Here is a 19,287-nt window from a genome sequence, read left to right on the forward strand (position 1 = left end):
CTCCTTAAATCATTAAACCAGCCATAACAGGGTTTGTTTTACGCGTTTTCGACTGACGTGCGATCGGCGAATGAGCTTTGAATGCGATAGATATCAATGTTAAACCCTCTCGTGATATTTTGACGTCGATTATAATCGTTTTCTGCTCTAATTGAAACGAACAATCTGCTGTGTTTTGTTTCCGGGTTCAGAGGTTGCGGTGTTGTGTGTTTTGCTTCCGGGTTCAGAGGTCGAGCTGCCGTCAGAAGTTTCCAGCAGCTGCGGGTTTGCTGGTGTAGTATTTGTCTGTGACGATGTTCGGATGTCTCGTCGCTGGCAGATTGGTGAGGAAATTAAATGAATGAAAACTGTTTTTATAACTAAGCGTTCATTTTAAATTATATCGACTTTACAGTAGTTGCTTTGTATATGAATGTATATTATTCTTTTAAGCCGGACTGAATGTTTACGGTTGTATGTATGACATGTGCAGCGTTTTTAGCGTGACGTCATATTGCAGGTCCAAACAGACGCGCAGCAGATCACCAGCGATAAATTCGTCTTTACTCTGCCGGACTATGAGCACGTGAATCATGTGGTGGTCTTCATGCTGGGCACGAGCCCTTTCCCGGCCGGTATGGGGGGTGCTGTGTACCTCTGTTTACCAGATCCTTCTGCCGGTCAGGTTTGGCAGCTTTTAGGCTTCATAACGAACGAGAAACCCAGTGCCATATTCAAGATCTCTGGCCTGAACGCTGGTAATGAATTCTTGTTTCCAGGCGGGTTCGGTGTTTTAATGTAACCTGCCATACATGAAAATAAACGTGTTGTTTAACAGGTGAAGGTGGAGCTCATCCTTTTGGAATGATGGAAGCTCATCAAGTGTCATCTATGGCTCAGGTCGGAGTGTCTGTGGAGTCTTTGGATCTGCTGGCACAACAGACACCCGTGTCAAAAGCGCTTGTTTCCACAGTGGACTCGTTCACACTGGTAAAATCTCACACGTGCCCTGCAAATATTGTAACTGTTTGGGTGTAAAATGTCATGTTTGTAATTGTGCAGCAGCCTCTTTACACGTGCTGTAAACAGACAGGTGCTGCATTACACCCGACAACAAAAGGAGGATCATTTTCTTATTATCATGACTTCTTGAACCATTTACCGTGTAAGGCCGTGTTCACACTCAACTTATTTTATGAAGCCGCTAGCATCAGTTTCCATTATAATCATATGGAGTAAGCTGGCGATCCCATTTCATGTTCGAAAACGCGCTGCTCATTTGGTTGACTCTTTGAAAAGAGTTTTTAATATCGCTAGGTAACCACCGAAACGGCTGTCTTGTCAGTCGAGGATTATAGTGCGAGCTGTCATATTATCAGAAGCTATTAAAAGCTCAGAGGAGAGGGCGATTGCTCTGACCATGCTCGGGTTACACACGTCAGCCAACACAAGTTTCTCCTTCATCACTGCAGTCTCCGGACGTTTCAAGCAACTGTAAAGTTCCGTCACCAAATCATAAGGCCGTGTTCTCAAAATCGAAAGGCCCGCCTCTCCTTTCATTCCATTGGACGGTGGGAAAAAAGGCGCATGACGTCAAGCGCTTTTCTGCTCAGAGTTGAGGTTTTATTTACATTTATGCATTTGGCAGACGCTTTTATCCTAAGCGACTTACATTGCATTATTCTATACATTTATACATAGGTATGTGTAATCCCCTGCAATCGAACCCACAACCTTGCATTGTTAATGCAATGCTCTTACCACTGAGCTGATTTTACTTTTAAAAACACAAGGCGCAGCAGGCGGGAAGAACCAGAGGCTCCCTGCGAACAGAAAAACAATTCAAAAGAGGCAAAAATACACGTTCTGAAGGATAGACCCCGAAAAATAAGTCTTTTGTCGATAAAGAAGTCAAGTGTGAACACGGCCTAAAAGAGCATGATGAGGTCATTATTGAGTAAGATTCTACTTGATGTTTAGACATCTTTCACATCATCTGCATTTATAAGTGTATAAATTAATTAGCTGGATATGTTTTTAACATTTAGTCTTAAGATTTACTACCTCCCAAGGTTACATTTTAACTGTCTGTTAGGTTTTAATAGCAAAACACATGTCCGTGAAATTGTGCCACCAAGAGAAATCTCATCAGAGAACTGTATTTGAGATATAAAAAATGTGCAGACAGAGCTGTGGCTCCCAGAACCGCAGTTAACCACTGCTCGCTTTTAAGCTTCTTTGTCAAGTGTATTGTGTACTGTGCGGTGTTATTTGGTTATCTCTTCATCGCTGCTTTATAGATAAACCTAAACAAATTGATAGAGAAGTTGATAGCAGGTTGCACTGTCTCAACACGACACTGATAAAAGTCTTCAACGTTCACAGTTCACACAGAAGATGTTGGATAGTTTGTACAACTTCGCGTCTTCTTTTGCATTGACGCAAGCACAGATGACACCAAACCCTTCAGAGATGTATGTTCCTGCCAGCTCCATTCTCAAGTGGTGAGAGAGCAATTTCTTTGTGTCTCTACAATGTCTATCGGTCCGCATTATAAATACTAATGTTTTAGACAATTGTCTTTTTTCTCAGGTATGAAAACTTTCAAAGAAGGATGGTGCAGAATCCTAACTTTTGGAAGACGTAACAGTTTTTTGTTTGATTTTAGCAGTTTGACTTGTTACATCATGGAAGAATAATTCATATATTCATGTTTAATATTTGATTATTCATTTGATGCAGAATCAGATATTCAGGTTTTCCTTTGTTGAATATTCACTCTTTCTTTTTTACATACATAAACAAGACATTTTTATAAGCTGAAATAAATGAAAATATGTTGATACAGTGTGTGTGTGCTGTGTTGTTACATCCGTCAATGTTGCTGTTTTTATTTGATTTAAATGTGTTGAAGAGATGTTTTCATTGACATTCTAGTGTAAATAATTCTCATAAACTGACAATAGTGACCTCGGGTAAAATGGACTGTATAACACAGAGAAATGGACATGAACACAGAGAAAGCTATTTGGAAGAATGCTTATAACCAAAGAATTCTTAAATCCCATCGACTACCGTAGCAGGTAAAAAGACTTAATATTTATTTTGTTCTGTTGAACACAAAATAACACATTTTGAAGAAGCTTGTAAAGCAAACTGTTCATGGCCATTTTTTGCTGATATTTTTTCCCACTATGAAATTCAAGTGGGTCCACGAAGTTTGGTTACAAGCATTCTTCCAAATATCTTTCTCTGTGTTCAACCAAACAAAGACATGTATACATGTTTGGAGCAGCTAGAGAGTGAGTAATTCATGACAGAATTTTATTTTTGTGTGAACTATCCCTTTAAGATCATCGATTTGTTGACTTTAGTCAAGCTGATATCTTTGTGTTGGTGGGGGTGTTGTGTTTATAGCAACTGATTTATCACAACAGTGTGAAGCCACGAGCTTCTTCTCAGTATATGTAGAGTAATATGTGTAAATTTATGTGTAGTATGAAGTTATGATGATCATGAGTCGTGAGCACAATCTACCAACTCTCTCGCGCCTGACTGGTGACGGTAAGAGACTTTGAGCTCGTCAATGTGTGAATCAAATCAAACTTGACACGCTTATTAGGTTTTTATTTTCTTTGCACACAGATATTGATGATATTTGGGCAAGAGTGGCGTGTTTCATAGAGCGACAGATGATCACGAGGAAGGTAAAAGGTCCGATTAAAATCCAAAACAGTTACGTTGTGACGACGACGAACCTGGAACGGACCGTATTCGTTGCTACGACGTATAGTCGAACCGCTGGCACGTGATGAGCCTAACGACCTAACAATCACATTCTTTAATCTTTTTTATTCATTTAATTTAGACGATTATCATTCCTCACATGCAGGATTAAATTAATTTGTGATTTATTCTTTGTTAAAGATTAAATTGTATGCATAATTGGAGTAATTCTCTATTCAAATATGTATAAAGCACAGCAAAACGATTGTAAAACTCAACAAAGCACTGTACATCACAATCAGATATTTTAATTATACTGAAGTACATGACATAAATAATCCAATATTTTTTATTCACAGAGATGAATAAACATAATGTTTAAGCTTAATATTATATTCTTGTCTTACCACATACGTTTGTCCGTTTTTAGAAACAACAATCAAGAGCTTCTTAATCACACTCCTCTTATTTAAACGCCCCAGATCGATCAAAAAACACTAAAATATGTGTTTACTCTCACATCTGTAAGGTATAAAGTAAAGAGAGAATATGAATAAACCGCTAAATCAGGCTGTGAGGTAAAAATAAATGACCGTTAACGTTTAAATGATCCGAGCGCGCTAATTAAATAGAAATGTTGTTTTCGAATTAAACTCCTTTTATATATATGTCAGAAGTCGGATTTATAGCATTTGTCTTGACATTATAACAGATTTTACTCTGATCATAAATTGTCCATACAATAGAAATCAACCAGTCAATCTCTCACAACAACCGGTCACCACATCTCTCACAACATTCAAAAAACTACTTAAAACCTTCTGTGAATACCTGACAGACAAAAAGGTTTTTCTCTCAACAGGTAGTGGTCTAGCTTAAGTTGAAACCAGTAACTTTGTATTGGCACCTAATGTATTATGGCTCCTATATGACATATCGCTTGTTGCTCTAACTCTTTGTAAGTCGCTTTGGATAAAAGCATCCGCTAAATGACTAAATGTAATAATGTAATGTAGAAATGACCAGCGTCCATGTTATCTGAAGACCAGTAAATCACGTCGCTACAAAGTTTTCCATGAAATTAATTCACGACGTTATTTGAGGAAGTGGCTAGTTTCTGGAACGTTAGCAAAAATTCTAAGAAATGGAACGTTGCCAAGACGTTTTCAGAACGTTGTCACGCGATGACCAAATGAAGACGAACTAGCGACGTCGTCAGAACGTACTGTGTTAGCTGGGAAATGTCTACATTTTTATAAGAGCACACAGAGAGAATTAAAGTCTGTGCGACATTTCAGGCTTGGATCTGTTTTTGTTGTGTTTAAGGGCGTTTGTATCCGCGGTTTGGGAACATTTACGTTCTCCTTTGACAAATGTACACCGATATTTATCCTGACTGAGAAACTCTGCCGCACTTATGGATTCAAACAGAAGAAACGTCAATGTTCAGGTCAGAATCTTCGTACAAATGGGATTTTTTATCTCTGAATTTGTTTCTCATGATTCATTTCAAGGTTTGTACTTCAATGGTTCACATTTGTTTTGTTCGAGAAGACTTTATATTAACTTCACTATCATTTACCTGAGCACATAGAAAAATACATTTGGTCATGTCGTTGGGAGATGATGAACATTATGGAGTGTTTGGAGTTGTCGTCTGTATAAACGAAGTGTCCAAAATAAGGATTCAGGGTCATTGATTTTATAATCCCAAAGTATCATTTAAGGTTTTTATATCATTGGTAAAACGCATTCAAGGTTTCGATATTGTGTATGTAGGCTATGAATGTTTTCATCAGATCATTTGGTGATATTTCTGGTGTCTGATGTGTCAGAGGATGTTCCTGTGGCTTCACTCAACTTCTCGGCGTTGAGCGCTGACAGTCCGTATGAACGTGACTGTGTGGAGGGATGTGTACGTGAAACCATTCTCCTGCTTCTCCGTGCGGCTTCTGCACTTCAGTCTGTAGCTCGTACTTTCCCTCGAATCGGAGTTCTCACCTTCCGACAAACCCGAGTGAAGATGATCTTCTACCAGGACTTCATCTCGGCTTTAGAAGCCGCTGGGCAACTTTCATTAGCGTCAACCAGCGTGAGTTACATACTGACACTAGACGTGTGTTTGACATGAACTCTGTTACATCAGATGTTCAATGTGCAGAGAGTCGAATCTCATTCATCTGAGAGACAGAAGATCATCACGAGACCTGCGACCACCAATGCCAGAACGTCTGCTAAAGACCCTACGAGAAAAGATCAAAAGACCGAACCTTCTTCAGCTCAACGGCAGCCCGATAAAGAAGATGGACGAGGTGAGGTCAAAATCATCCTGCTGATAATGATGGTGGAGTTCTGTGTGATTCTAACAGTTATGAAAACTGCTGAACTTGTAACAGTTTATGAATCATTTGGATATACGCCAGCGTCTCGTGGTTCAGCAGATGGAGAGATTGAGACATCGAACACCGACAGGTGAAGTTAAACACAGATTTACTCTTGTGCAACATCAATCACAAACTGTTATGCAAAAACGCATGATATTCTGGACATAAATGAACAGACATAACTGATACTGTGTGAGGTTTTACTGAAGCTGTTCTGTTTCAGCACACAATAGAGGTTTTGTGTTACCACATCTATTCTTCAAACTGTCTGTGAGAGAGAAGACCTCCATCACAGATCAAACTTTCTGTATCATCCAAAAATGCAACATGATCTGAGATCAGTCGTCATTACTACCTTTGTCATCATTTACTCTCCTTCAAGTTGTTCCAAATCTGTTTAAATGTCTTTGTTCTGATGAACGCAGAGAAAGATATTTGGAAGAATGCTTAGAACCAGGCAGATCTTGCCCCCCATTGACTCCCATACAGTGTTGGCTAAGTTACTCTGAAAAAGTAATTAATTGCTAGTTACTAACAACATATTCAATAGTGTCGTTAGATTACTGAACAAATTACTCCACCCAAAAAGTATTTAATTACTTATTACTAAGTACTTTCTGTATCCTATATCAACCTTGATGAGTTAAGCGATTCAAGGATACATATGAAACCACTCTTAATTCATTCAAATAAATAATACAAATCTACATAAAGTACTCTTATTAACTGACTAAAGTATTACAAATAGAGGAAAGTTACAATTACGCATGCATTTAAAAGTTAGACTTTTTAATGTCAATTACAGTTGTAATTTAGTTCAATAACATCATAAGTAACTGTAATCCCTTACTTTACTTTTTCAAGGAAAGGTAATTTAATTACAGTATCTAATTACTAAGTTGAAACACTAAAGACGACATTTTGAAGAATGTAGAACAGCAAACAGTTCTGGGGCACTATTGACTATTTTTTCCTACTATGGAAGTCAATGTGGGTCAAACCTGTCTGTTTTTAAGCATTCTTCCAAATATCTGTGTTCCTCAGAACAATGAAAGTTTTACCGATTTGGAACTCGAAGGTGAGTAGATGATGACAGATTTTTGGGTGAAGTATCCCTTTAATGTGAATTTACAAAGTGACATTTAATAGCAACTCAAAGGTGATACTGTTTCTTATAATGATTGACGTATGATCTCAATCTCTCTGTCCTTTCATCTACTTCTTTAACAGTTAGGGTAAAAGAAGCCAACTTTCTAAAGTTGGCTTAGTTCAGCTCAGATGTTTGGCTTTGTTATGAACACAGAGTTGTGAAGCTGTCACAGCTGGCAGGAGACACGATGAGCGCGATGACCATAAAGAGTCATTCAGGTGTGAACGAGACGTGCGCTGATCACAGCCGAGCTGGACAGGTGACATTTCAACCACCCTTATGTCTTTTCTTCACATATTAACAGATGATTCGTCTCTGAACAGTACGACACGTCTATGATCTTTGCGTGTGATTTTGCGCAGGAGTTGTGTTATGTGTGCATGCAGCGGGCTCGACGAAACGTTCCCCTATATGTACCATATGATGAGAGAAAAAGAGCTGAGCAGGAACAAGAGCGAGTCTTAATGCTCCATCAACATCAGAGAGATCTCCAGTATTTCCAGAAACAAGAGGTGTTCAAACACAAACACACGGGCGCATTATAAAACACATGAAAGTTGTGAAGGAATTTGTGATGATGTGTGTTTGTGTCACTTACAGGCGGACAGAACGAAAAAGCGTGAAGACAGTCGACAGGTTGCGACGTTTAATCTGGCACTTGCTGAAGTTCAAAGACGCAGGAGGACATTAAACCAATCTCATGTGAGTCTACGTCTCTTTTCAGGTGCGTGTTTTTGAGTGAATTTGGTCACATGACGCGTGGGCTTTTAGGGTTCGTACATTTTTGTGAGTCATCTCTGCACTCCGGACCACCCGCTGCAGCAGAGACATCCTGAGACTTCAGCTGAGCAGAGACTTCCAGCACAGAAGATCTCAGAAGAGCTGAGGAACATCAGCAGAACAAGAGACCACCAGCTGAAATGCTTGAACGACCAGAAGAGAGAACGAGAAATCATTCAGAAAAACCACCAAGAGTGAGTGCCAACGAGAACATAAATGTGGTGCACACGACTTCACACGTGAATGGATGGATGTGTTATTGTGTCATTGTTGAAACTTGCAGAATGTTAGAAGAGCGAATCCGTCAGTATGAGAAGGTTCGAAACCTGCAGGTGGCTTGTGAGAAAAACTGGGAACACAGCATCTCCATGAGACGTCAACGAGACCGGGAGGAGCTCCAAGACTTCAGGAGGTACGAGACAAAGGATCCTTTTCTCATTTTATCCTTTTCGCAATAATGAAGAGAGACTGAAAAGATTTCTTCTTTAAGGTATGGATGTCAGAGTCTAACGGATCAACTTGAAAAATATGAGCGATGCAACCGATGCAAACGCAGCACTGCCAACCGCGGCCAGAGCAACCTTTTCAGAGACACAAATTATCTGTCTGGATCTCGCTTGATGCTATAGACCAAAATATTAAAGACACTGCTTGATTTTCAGTCTTAAAATGTGCTGAGAGGGCGTGTGGTGTTGAGTGAATACCCATCATGTGTAAATCGTGTATTATACAACACGTTGTAACCTTCTCTGTAGGACATTAGTGGAAAATAAACTTGTGTATAAGTGAGCTATACAGAACTTCCAAATACTCTCCTTATTTAAGTAATGATTATACCACGGGGCTGTTGAATGCTTCAATCTTATTGGTTGACAAACCTTCTATGGGTATGTATTAACTTTCAGTAAAATACATACCTATGAAGGTGTTCCAAGTCTGCCAACAACATCATAGTTCCAAATAACTTCGCCAAGTTTAAACAACAGAATGGTTATAGTGTAGCCTACAGGCCATTACCTCACACAACACCCTGCTCTTGATCTGACTTGTATAATGTCAAACTTCACTGCTAATGGGAACGTTGTATTCACTTTCCTTTCAATAAACAAAGCATTTCAACAATTGGAACTACATAACGTTATACTGAAATCGAATAAACAAAATAGCTAAATAGAAAAACAAAATGCATTAATAAACACTGATAGACTAGTTCGTTTTCCTCTTCATGCTGCTTATTACTAATAACAAATATATTTTGATAGACCTACTCTTTCAATAATTAGCGGGATGTTTTTACTTCTGAAGATAGAAACAATGTCTAGTGGTTGAGACACATCATCAGACACACTATCACAAGATGAATATACAAAATATTCCTAGAAATGTGTAAACATCTATACATGTTTTTAAAATGTATCGACATCTTTAGATTTATTTGGTTAGGATTATTTATTCAATCAAGATCACATATGTCGTTATTAAACTTGACATTTTTTGATGGAGATTATAATAATGTAAATCATTTTGTGCAGGTTTGAATACTATAGCGAAAAGCCCTTCACTGATCTGTGTGAACTGTTAGAGTTTACATTGTGTGTGAGTTTTTTATAACAACCAACAAAATGCATTGCGTGTGGTAATAATACACAAGTTCAAATAACTGTTGGATGGTGTTTTACTGTCAAGCACACAAAGGCCTCCTGGAGTCCAGAGAATGAGCCACGACAGAGTTCCAGTTCTCCATCATAGTATATTTACATCAAACGCCTCCCAACTTGTTGCACATTTCTATAAAAATACTGTGTGATAATCTGCAGCTGTGGTTTCAAAATGTAAATGCATACGTGTGTAGAACTACAACTAAACACTTTCCAGTGAATCTCAGCCATTATCTAGCACTGTTAACAACAGAAAACACAGTGAAAAACAAATATCTCTCGTTACGTCACTGGGAGTTTTCATAAACAGTCCATCAAGAGCAAATGTGAAGCGGCTTCGAGTATCAGTACAGCTGTTTCATTTTCCCATGACACCACATCAAATTAATATCCCACATTTATTGAGCAAAACTTCAGCCAGTATCGGTTCCTCTTTCCAGATGTTGAGAACTCACATACACAAAAGCGGCACAAAAACTTCATGCGGGAAACACTAACTGGTCAGTTTACTCATGTTAGGCACTTTTACTTTTTAGTGTTTGACATCTTGATTCAGATAATTAAAAACGTGTCTTTATTGCTGCCAATGTCCAGACACGAGAATGACACGACAACAGACTACTTTCATCTTTTTCGATGTCTTTTTTACGAACAAGTTTTGCATTAAAGACAATTTTAAAGGCTTCAGTTTCCCATAAGCTAAAACATACATAAGAAACAAATCATTCTGTTTGTATGAAAATGACGAGAGGGTTTTCTTGTCATCTGCTTTTACAATACAAACCACAGGAGACAAAGTGACTCATGATGTTCGACGAGGCTGATTAGAAAAACTTCTAATGTACTGTACACACCCATCAAAACCATCAGTCATCAAATCCAGCCAATCAAAAAACACAGTTTGATCGATTCTAGCCAATCAAAACATACAGTCCGATTGATTCTGGCCAATCAAAAAACATACAGCCAGGTTTAAAGGATAGATAGATAATACGTAATATGACAAAACTACATCATTTCTTTTAACAAGATAATCGCTTTTGCATCTTTCTCTGTTGTCAGGGTCATGCACTTCTGCTCATCTGAGGAAATATAAGATATTTTTGCTGTATGTGCTCTTGTGCAATTTCAAGATAATTTGATTAAAATAGATTTCACATCTGAAAACAGAAATGAAGGAAAAATCAAGTTTAGAATGGGTTCCACGCAACATTTCATAAATGAGGCCCCTGTGACGGCAGTGCTTCATTTCTTCAGTGGGTGATTGGTGAAATAGATTCATTCCGGTGGGAGTTTTTTGGCATCACTGTTGGAGTCCAATACGTTTCAAAATCACAGGCTACATCATTTCACTCGTCGTTGATGTAAGACGCATTTTTTTCTAAAAAGAAAAAGCGAGGGGCGTTCATTCTTTTAGTTCTCAGGGTTTGATGTTCTACAATGTTAACTCAAGTAAGAGCAGTCAGATAAAGAAAAAAAAGTGTATTTTGTTTCATACTTTCAGCAGGTTAAGATCATGTCATATAATTCAACCCTGTTTCTGGGGCTTAAAGGTGCATCTCCAGAGCTCACTGATGACCAAACAAAACAACAAATGTGTTTAACATCAGACACTGTCGACACCACACCTTTGGGCTTTCTCTTGTCGTCTCATCCATCAGCATCTTCAAACCCATCGCAGCTCAAATAAACCCTCAATCTGAAGAAATGACTAACATCTGCTTCAAACGTCACTCATAAGCGCTGGGCGCGTCTCACATGCACACAGTTCAGATCGTTCAAGACCCCACTCTGACATCATTGATGTGATCGAACACAGTTAAGTTTGACATGCAACAGGCAGATATCGTGTTTTATAAAGCATGTCGTTGTGCTCTGGGATTACGACTGGACGAAGCCGCGTTCGGCAATATAATACTGCACAGCAACAGTCATGCATAGATGGATGTCTGGAAAATATCTGGAAAAGTCCCGGCAGAACAGGAAGAGTCATGGACACAAACAGATCTCCTGCAGGAAACACTAAAAATCTCAACATCCTGCTCACATCACTTCCTGTTGCTGTGCCTGGTGGTTGTCATGGCAACCACCTGTAGCCTCACATCGTAACGTAATTCTCACAGGTCGAAAACAAAGACTCCTGGGAAATCCAGAAAAAACATCAGGAGAAACATCTCAATAGCTGAGATGAGTTTAATCGTTTCAACAACAGTGCGCTCGAAGAAAATCTCACGAAAACGCAAGACTCATCCCAATACGGAGCACTGACGCCTGCGGCCGCTGGACTCTTCATGCAGGGGAAGAGAATTAGGGAATTTCAGTGAGTCACACGGCCTGTGTGTTAACCTCCCATCCCGTCACACCCAACATTCCCTCAGACGGGAGCACGAGAACTCAGTGTGCGTCCAAAACAAACCCACAGCAGCACAAACAGAACGACGTGTGTGTGTGTGTGTGTGTTTGTGGTCGTAATTAACAGGAAAAGAATAAGCAGAAGTGCTGTAGTGGTGGAAACTGTGCAGCTGTTGGTGGATTTAATTCTCTTTTCAACAGTTCATTAATTCTCATTGTTTTACTCTTTTCGTCAGCAGCTTTTGAGAAACTCTGCTTAGTTTTGATTTTCTGTGCTTTAACGTCACTCTTTTGCACTTCATTATGAGAGCTGGCCATTTGTTCTCTTCTCACCATTAATCATCTTTATTCAGAAGGGCCTTTTACGTTTGACTCGATTGCAACGTTTTACACTGAGAGAAACTGAAGTCATGAAATAAAGACACAACCCCATCATAAGTTTCATCTTCACAAGCAGCTGTTCATATGCGATGAGAGTTGTTATTGTGTTTTTCTGCTGTTTAATGGCATTATCAGTATTGTAAACCGTGTAAGAGTGTTGACAAAAAATGTAAGGAGAACACAAACAGTTTCTTTGTCAGCTGAGTCAACAACCTAGTACTGAGCTAAAAGTCTAAAGTCATAAAAATACAGAACGCTTTTATGCACAGCATTGTATCGTTTGTTTGATATCTGTAGATCAGTGTTTTGTGTTTGTGTTTTACTTAAGTTGAATCATCAGCACCACACCCAAAAGCCTCTCAAAGCAGCGATTCAAACACATTTATCAGTCACACACTGAAGCTCACAATCTCTGTGTGTGTGTGTTTGCTCACGTGATAACGTAAGATCTCTTCAATGTGAGAATCATTCACGTGTGCAGGATGACTTTAATACTCAGGATAAATGTTTGTTCACATCACAATGGCGAAAGACAAAAAATGGCAAATGAAAAAACAATGCAACACACACAAACACACACTACTTAAGTACAAAAACGCCTGTGATAATAATCTGCGACAAATAACATGACGGTGGATTTGAAGACACAAGTATGAAAAATTAATAAATTACATTCATCAGCTTGATAGATTGAAATCAGGGCAAAACTTCCGTCTGGCTTTTGAGCAACAATGAAGAAGAGCAACGGAAGAGCTTTACAGATATTTGTGCATGAAATGAGAAAATAGGATCCAATATCTCTTTCAGGACAGAATTCCGATATAATATTATGTTGCGGTACAAATCTGCTGCCACATTCATTCGATCATTTTCAGCCTGAGCTGAAACGCAGCTGAAGATCCATGTGGACTTAGTCACACTTGACTCATGTGAGAACTTTAGATCTGACTCCTAGCTAACTCTCCAGAGTTTTTCCTTCGATTGTTGGCAAACATTAGGCATTCTTTACTTTACACGACACTCAAACACAGATGTTTGACCTCAACATATCAGCAGACATGAAACACAAGATCTGAAAATATTCCAGTAATCCACACAACACTCAAAAAGAGAATAACTGCTCTGTCCTTTCAGATGAAAATAAAAATGACACTCAATTGAGAAAACTTTCTAGTCATCACATTCTCAACGTTGCTCTAAACAGTGTTGAAAATGGTGATTGTGTAACACTTTCCAGATGCCTTTCCTTCTAAAACGGAATAAATGGATAAAAATGTTCATAAAGATTTGCCTTGTTCAGTTACAACCAAGAGAATGTTCAAGTTAACATGAAGGCAGAAATGTGAAACACACAAAAAACTTATGAACATCGGTTCATAAGACCTCAGGTGAGGGGCCAGGACACTCTCCCTTCAAACTAGTTCTGACTTTATCATTTGACCGGCACGCAGCCTTCATCACCCAATAAACTCAAATATTGTCAAACAGAACAAAATGAAAGTGAAGAAAGTTCTGGGATCAGATGAGAAAGGGCTGGAGGGTGACAATCGAGTCTTGGTGTCTTCAAACAGACAGCTCTTTCATATCATGATGGACTCACAACACCCACCACACAACTTCTTTTATGATGACACCATAGGAATCCAGTCTAGTGCACACTACACAGTCAATTATACTGAGTGCGGCATTTAATACCATTGACCATAACATTCTTCTTGAACGACTAGAATGTGTGGTAGGTGTCAAAGGCAACAAAATATTACAATGGTTTGCTTCTTACCTCAAGAACAGAACCTTTACTGTAAACCGGGAAACTTTTCATCATCTTGTGCACCTGTTTTGTGTGATGTATCCCAGGGATCCATTTTTGGACCTTTATTGTTTTCTCTTCATATGCTTCCCCTGCCATCATTATTCAGAAATACAACATTTCATATCACTGTTATGTAGACGATTCCCAATCCCAAATTCTTCCAGTGAGGTTTCCAATGATGTGTTGAAATGTGTAGCTGATATAAAGAGGTGGATGGCAAATTATTATTTGCTGCTAAATGACAATAAAACAGAGGTTTTATGTCAAGGTTGTCCTTCAAATTCTTCTCTTGCTATGAAGTCCAGGTTAGGTCCACTTTCAATGATGTACACAAACAAATCAAAAACCTTGGAGTGATCTTTGACTAACTATCATTTTTTGAATAGAGGAAGCTTTTTTCCATTTAAGGTCTATTCCAAAGTTGAGAAATCTTCTTTCAAGCAAAGATTTTGAAGTTGTGATTTATGCTTTTGTAACATCATGATTAGATTATTGCAACTCTCCTTATTTTGGTCTCCCTCGGTCTTCATTATCACAATTACAAGTTGTTCAAAATGCGGCCACAAGACATGGTCTAAAAAGAGGGACCACATCTCCCCTATTTTAGCAATCCTTCACTGATTTCCTTTTAAGTTTAGAGTCGAATTTAAAATCCTCATGTTTGTATATAAGGTGGTGTCTGGTCGTGCACTAAGGTATATAGTGATCTTTCTTGAGCCATATTGTCCTGCTGGGTAACTTAGATCTTCTACTCACTTGCTCTTAACTGTGCCTAGTGACGCTATAAATCAAAGGGTGATTGGGCCTTTCTGTGGATGGTCCCAAGCTTTGGAATAGTCTCCCTATCATGTGAGGTCTGCTTATTCATTGGACATTTTTAAATCTAATCCTAAATCATATTTTTATTTTTTAGTGTTTGGAAACCTGTAACGGTTATCATTCGCTAGTACATCCGTTTAGTACTCTGTGAAGCGCATTTGATCAATTTATATTGTGTTTAAACGTGCTTTATAAATAAATGTTGTCGTTTTTGTCATTGTAATACATGAAGCAAAATGTTGTATGCAACACTTAACATTTACGGTACACTGACTTCAAGCTTTCATTAATAATTTTATCAAACAATCATGTATCATCTTGTCCTGGAGGGTGTTGTTTAAAACACAAACGAGCACGCATGTGCATATGCTGATCTGGAACTGTTAATTAACAAATAAAAATACATTCCTCCAAAAAAAAGTAAAAAAATTCCTGATCTTAATTATATCTAATTACTTCCAGGCACATTAATACAAGAGTTTTCCATCTTTAACGATTGTGGATATTTTATCCAAACATTCAATATTCAAATCCAAAATTATCAACAGCCTCTATTATTATTAAAATAAATTAAAAGAAGTCTTAAATTCAACACGCGGGCAACATAAAAAAATAAAACATATTTGAGGATGTTTAATTTAGAGAAGAATCTCTGATCATTAAATGTTTTATTCCTCTGATCACGTGAAAAGCCTTCGCACCGTCGCGCGTGCACAGAGGCGCGTTCCCTCTATCAATCTGAGCGCGAGTGCGAGCTTTCTCCTGTCGGGATTCATGGACGCAGCGGCGGGAATCTCTTGACACCGTCTCGCGCACTTTATCATTAATGATCTGATGAAGAGCTTCATATCAGAATCACCTGCGCGCGTGAACAGGTAGGAGTGGATTTTATTTATAAAACACGAGCAATGCGCGTAACCGCTTCAGTTAGGGATGGAAATCTGGGAAATATTTGTTTTATTGTTTTATTATAACGCTTCGTTTGGTAAAATACTCGAGAGTATGTTTTCATCGTTGTCATGGAAATGAGTTATTTTCCAACACTCGACGAGTTCTTCCCCGGAGAATAACGAGATTTCACGAACCCACTTTAGTGTTTAAACGAGATTAATAAAGTAAAGGGGTTATATCTGATTTTACTGATTTTATTATTAAACATTCATAAAAACAGATCACACGTTTCATAAATGTTACGTTTACATCAGACAGTATTCAAACTTTCAAAGCTTTGTCTCTCTCTCTCTCTCTCTCTCTCTCTCTCTCTCTCTCTCTCTCTCTCTCTCTCTCTCTCTCTCTCTCTCTCTGTCTCTATGTCTCTCTCTCTCTCTCTCTCTCTCTCTCTCTCTCTCTCACTCTCTCTCTCTCTCTGTCTCTCTGTCTCTCTCTCTCTCTCTCTCTCTGTCTCTCTCTCTCTCTCTCTCTCTCTCTCTCTCTCTCTCTCTCTCTGTCTCTCTCTCTCTCTCTCTCTCTCTCTCTCTCTGTCTCTCTCTCTCTCTCTCTGTCTCTCTGTCTCTCTCTCTCTCTCTCTCTCTCTCTGTCTCTCTCTCTCTGTCTCTCTCTCTTTCTCTCTCTCTCTCTCTCCATCTCTCTCTGTTTCTCCTTCTCTCTCTCTCTCTCTCTCTCTCTCTCTCTCTCTCTCTCTGTGTCTCTCTATCTCTCCTTCTCCCTCTCAAGATTCTCTCTCTCTCTCTCTCTCTCTCTCTCTCTCTCTCTCTCTCTCTCTCTTTCTCTCTCTCCTTCTCCCTCTCTCTCTGTGTCTCTCTATCTCTCTCTCTCTTTCTCTCTCTATGTCTCTCTATCTCTCTCTCTCTCTCTCCATCTCTCTCTGTTTCTCCTTCTCTCTCTCTCTCTCTCTCTCTCTCTCTCTCTCTCTGTGTCTCTCTATCTCTCCTTCTCCCTCTCAAGATTCTCTCTCTCTCTCTCTCTCTCTCTCTCTCTCTCTCTCTATCTCTCCTTCTCCCTCTCAAGATTCTCTCTCTCTCTCTCTCTCTCTCTCTCTCTCTCTCTTTCTCTCTCTCCTTCTCCCTCTCTCTCTGTGTCTCTCTTTGTCTCTCTCTCTTTGTGCAGACAGACAAACCCTTTTTAAATTCATGGTTACTGTGGTTTTACTACATACAAAATAAAGCATTAAGGAGCGGTTTTCCAGACAGGGATTAAAAACAGTCCTAGATTAATATACATGTTAAAACTGTCCGAATTTAAAACAACTTGCACTGTGTTGTCTCAAAATGCCCACAAGTAATGCTTTATAAAACGACTTAAATGTCCTCATTTAAATAAAGCCTGGTCCTGGATAATCTAAACCTTGTCCGGGACACCGCCCCTGATGTTTAACTATTCGACAAGATGTTTACTCATTTAGATAAAAACGTCAGGCAAATGAATACATTTAAATGTTAAAGGTTAAAACTGAGGGTCATTTCTGTATTGTTTTGACTTTAGATATCTTCTCTTCAGTCCACACATGTCAAACTCAGCTCTTGGAGACTCAGTGTCCATCTTCAGTCACACCTGCCCTAAAGTGTCAAGTAATGGTGAAGATCTTGATCGGCTGATCTGAACTTACCCTCTCTCTCTCTCTCTCTCTTTTTTTCTTCCATCTCAGGTGCTTCACCTTCATGGCCTCTTCGGTTCAAGCGGTTCTGCTGTCTCTTCTTCTGGTTTCCCGCATAACGCCGGGTTCGTCTCAAAAGCCTCTGTGGCCGCAACAGCACGTGCCGGTGGTTTGGCCCCAGCAGACCGAGGAACTGGCGGCGCCTCACTTCCTTCACCCCGCTCAGCTTCAGGTGATGTCCTCCTGCGGTCCAGAGTGCCACCGACAAGCTCCGACACCCAGCTACAGGGACCTGCGGCATTTCTTATCCTACGAAACTCTGCATTCCAGCGGTCAGCTGACCGAGACCGCAGTGGACATTTACGGATTCGACTCGAACGCCTTCAAGACTCCTGCCGGTCGCTCCCGCACCAAACGTCAGATCTTCGGCCACGACAGTCGCTTCAGTATTGTCGGCCACGACTTTCTGTTGAACTATCCCTTCTCCGCAGCGGTTAAGCTGTCCACCGGCTGCTCCGGTACCTTAGTGGGTGATCGGCACGTCCTCACGGCGGCACACTGCGTTCACGACGGCAAGAATTACGTGAAAGGTGCCCAGAAGTTGAGAGTCGGATTTCTGAAAGCACAACAAAAAGACTCACTAGGGAGAAACAACACAAACGCAGCAAAGATGAAGTTTCAGTGGATTCGAGTAAAACGCACACACGTACCGAAGGGATGGATTAAGGGCAACGCCAACGACATCGGGATGGATTACGATTATTCTCTACTGGAACTGAAAAAGGCCCACAAACGCAGGCACATGAAACTTGGCATCAGCCCCTCGGCCAAGCAGCTCCCGGGAAAACGAGTGCAGTTCTCCGGCTTCGACAACGACCGTCCGGGTAACCTGGTTTACCGCTTCTGCCAGGCCGGAGACGAGACTTACGATCTGCTTTACCAGCGCTGCGACGCTCAGCCAGGCGCCAGCGGGTCTGGGGTTTACGCCCGCATGTGGAACCGCAGGCGACGCCGATGGGAGCGTAAGGTCATCGGTATCTTCTCCGGACACCAGTGGGTGGACATCGGAGGAGCTTCTCAAGAGTTTAACGTGGCAGTGCGCATCACTCCTCTTAAATACGCTCAGATCTGCTACTGGATCAAAGGAAACTATGTGGACTGCAGAGAAGGTTGACCAGTTTTCTACAGGCAGAAAGATTCCTTGAACTGTCCAACAGATACACTTCTCATCCACTAATCAAACTTTTACAAATACCTGTTTTATCTTTAAAAACTTATTTAGTCAAAACAATATATTTTACTAAAATATCAATGCTCTTCCAAACAAGAACCAGCTACACAAAATCTTTTTTTATGAAGGTTGAGCTGCACACACATCATCAGAAGATTCTGCAAATTGGCAGTGAGTTTTTGAGATGCTTTTATTTCAATGCACTAAAGTTTAAACTGAAACCTGTCAATCAAACTTCACTGTTGCGTGTGTGTGTGTCCCTCTAGTGGTCACATGTGATTTTACAGCCACATCAGATCAAGATTTTTGTGTGGATATGTAGACTGCAGGTATGTTCAGCTAATGCCAATAATAATTCACATACTGTGCTATACACAAAACAATAAAAGAAAAACAAACACTTTTATTATTGGGCTCGTAATAGTTTTCAGAAGCTCAAATGAGGACTTTATTGAGGGTA

General features: G+C 39.8%; 3 protein-coding genes across 3 annotated transcripts; all 3 read left to right on the forward strand.

The window, feature by feature from the left end:
• The first annotated feature begins 203 nt into the window (after window positions 1-203).
• hikeshi (heat shock protein nuclear import factor hikeshi) lies at window positions 204-2,826 on the forward strand. Its single transcript, XM_056732017.1, has 5 exons — window positions 204-323; window positions 500-737; window positions 818-969; window positions 2,365-2,483; window positions 2,572-2,826. Exons 1-5 carry the CDS (start codon window positions 294-296, stop codon window positions 2,624-2,626), a joined length of 594 nt encoding a protein of 197 aa, XP_056587995.1. The 5' UTR covers window positions 204-293; the 3' UTR covers window positions 2,627-2,826.
• A 554-nt stretch (window positions 2,827-3,380) lies between these two features.
• Window positions 3,381-9,027, forward strand: LOC130410462 (coiled-coil domain-containing protein 81-like). The gene is made up of 12 exons (XM_056735154.1): window positions 3,381-3,543; window positions 3,625-3,686; window positions 5,032-5,155; window positions 5,541-5,797; window positions 5,867-6,017; window positions 6,102-6,177; window positions 7,393-7,498; window positions 7,602-7,751; window positions 7,840-7,941; window positions 8,011-8,213; window positions 8,303-8,431; window positions 8,510-9,027. Exons 1-12 carry the CDS (start codon window positions 3,486-3,488, stop codon window positions 8,646-8,648), a joined length of 1,557 nt encoding a protein of 518 aa, XP_056591132.1. The 5' UTR covers window positions 3,381-3,485; the 3' UTR covers window positions 8,649-9,027.
• Window positions 9,028-15,771: 6,744 nt separating this feature from the next.
• LOC130408575 (serine protease 23-like) lies at window positions 15,772-19,233 on the forward strand. The gene is made up of 2 exons (XM_056732140.1): window positions 15,772-15,917; window positions 17,648-19,233. The coding sequence occupies exons 1-2, from the start codon at window positions 15,877-15,879 to the stop codon at window positions 18,768-18,770; spliced, it is 1,164 nt and encodes a 387-aa protein (XP_056588118.1). The 5' UTR covers window positions 15,772-15,876; the 3' UTR covers window positions 18,771-19,233.
• Window positions 19,234-19,287: the final 54 nt, after the last annotated feature.

This window comes from Triplophysa dalaica, chromosome 2 (genome assembly GCF_015846415.1).
Source record: "Triplophysa dalaica isolate WHDGS20190420 chromosome 2, ASM1584641v1, whole genome shotgun sequence".
In the NCBI taxonomy this organism is placed as follows: Eukaryota; Metazoa; Chordata; class Actinopteri; order Cypriniformes; family Nemacheilidae; genus Triplophysa; species Triplophysa dalaica.

Bases quoted from the DNA above. Each gene is read 5' to 3' on its own strand.
- hikeshi (XM_056732017.1), top strand. From the start codon at position 294: ATGTTCGGATGTCTCGTCGCTGGCAGATTG. The intron at 970-2,364 runs GTAAAATCTCAC...CAACGTTCACAG, and splicing joins CAGTGGACTCGTTCACACTG to TTCACACAGAAGATGTTGGA. The intron at 2,484-2,571 runs GTGAGAGAGCAA...CTTTTTTCTCAG, and splicing joins GCCAGCTCCATTCTCAAGTG to GTATGAAAACTTTCAAAGAA.
- LOC130410462 (XM_056735154.1), top strand. From the start codon at position 3,486: ATGATGATCATGAGTCGTGAGCACAATCTACCAACTCTCTCGCGCCTG. The intron at 7,752-7,839 runs GTGTTCAAACAC...TGTCACTTACAG, and splicing joins AGTATTTCCAGAAACAAGAG to GCGGACAGAACGAAAAAGCG. The intron at 8,214-8,302 runs GTGAGTGCCAAC...TGAAACTTGCAG, and splicing joins ATTCAGAAAAACCACCAAGA to AATGTTAGAAGAGCGAATCC.
- LOC130408575 (XM_056732140.1), top strand. From the start codon at position 15,877: ATGAAGAGCTTCATATCAGAATCACCTGCGCGCGTGAACAG. The intron at 15,918-17,647 runs GTAGGAGTGGAT...CTTCCATCTCAG, and splicing joins TCACCTGCGCGCGTGAACAG to GTGCTTCACCTTCATGGCCT.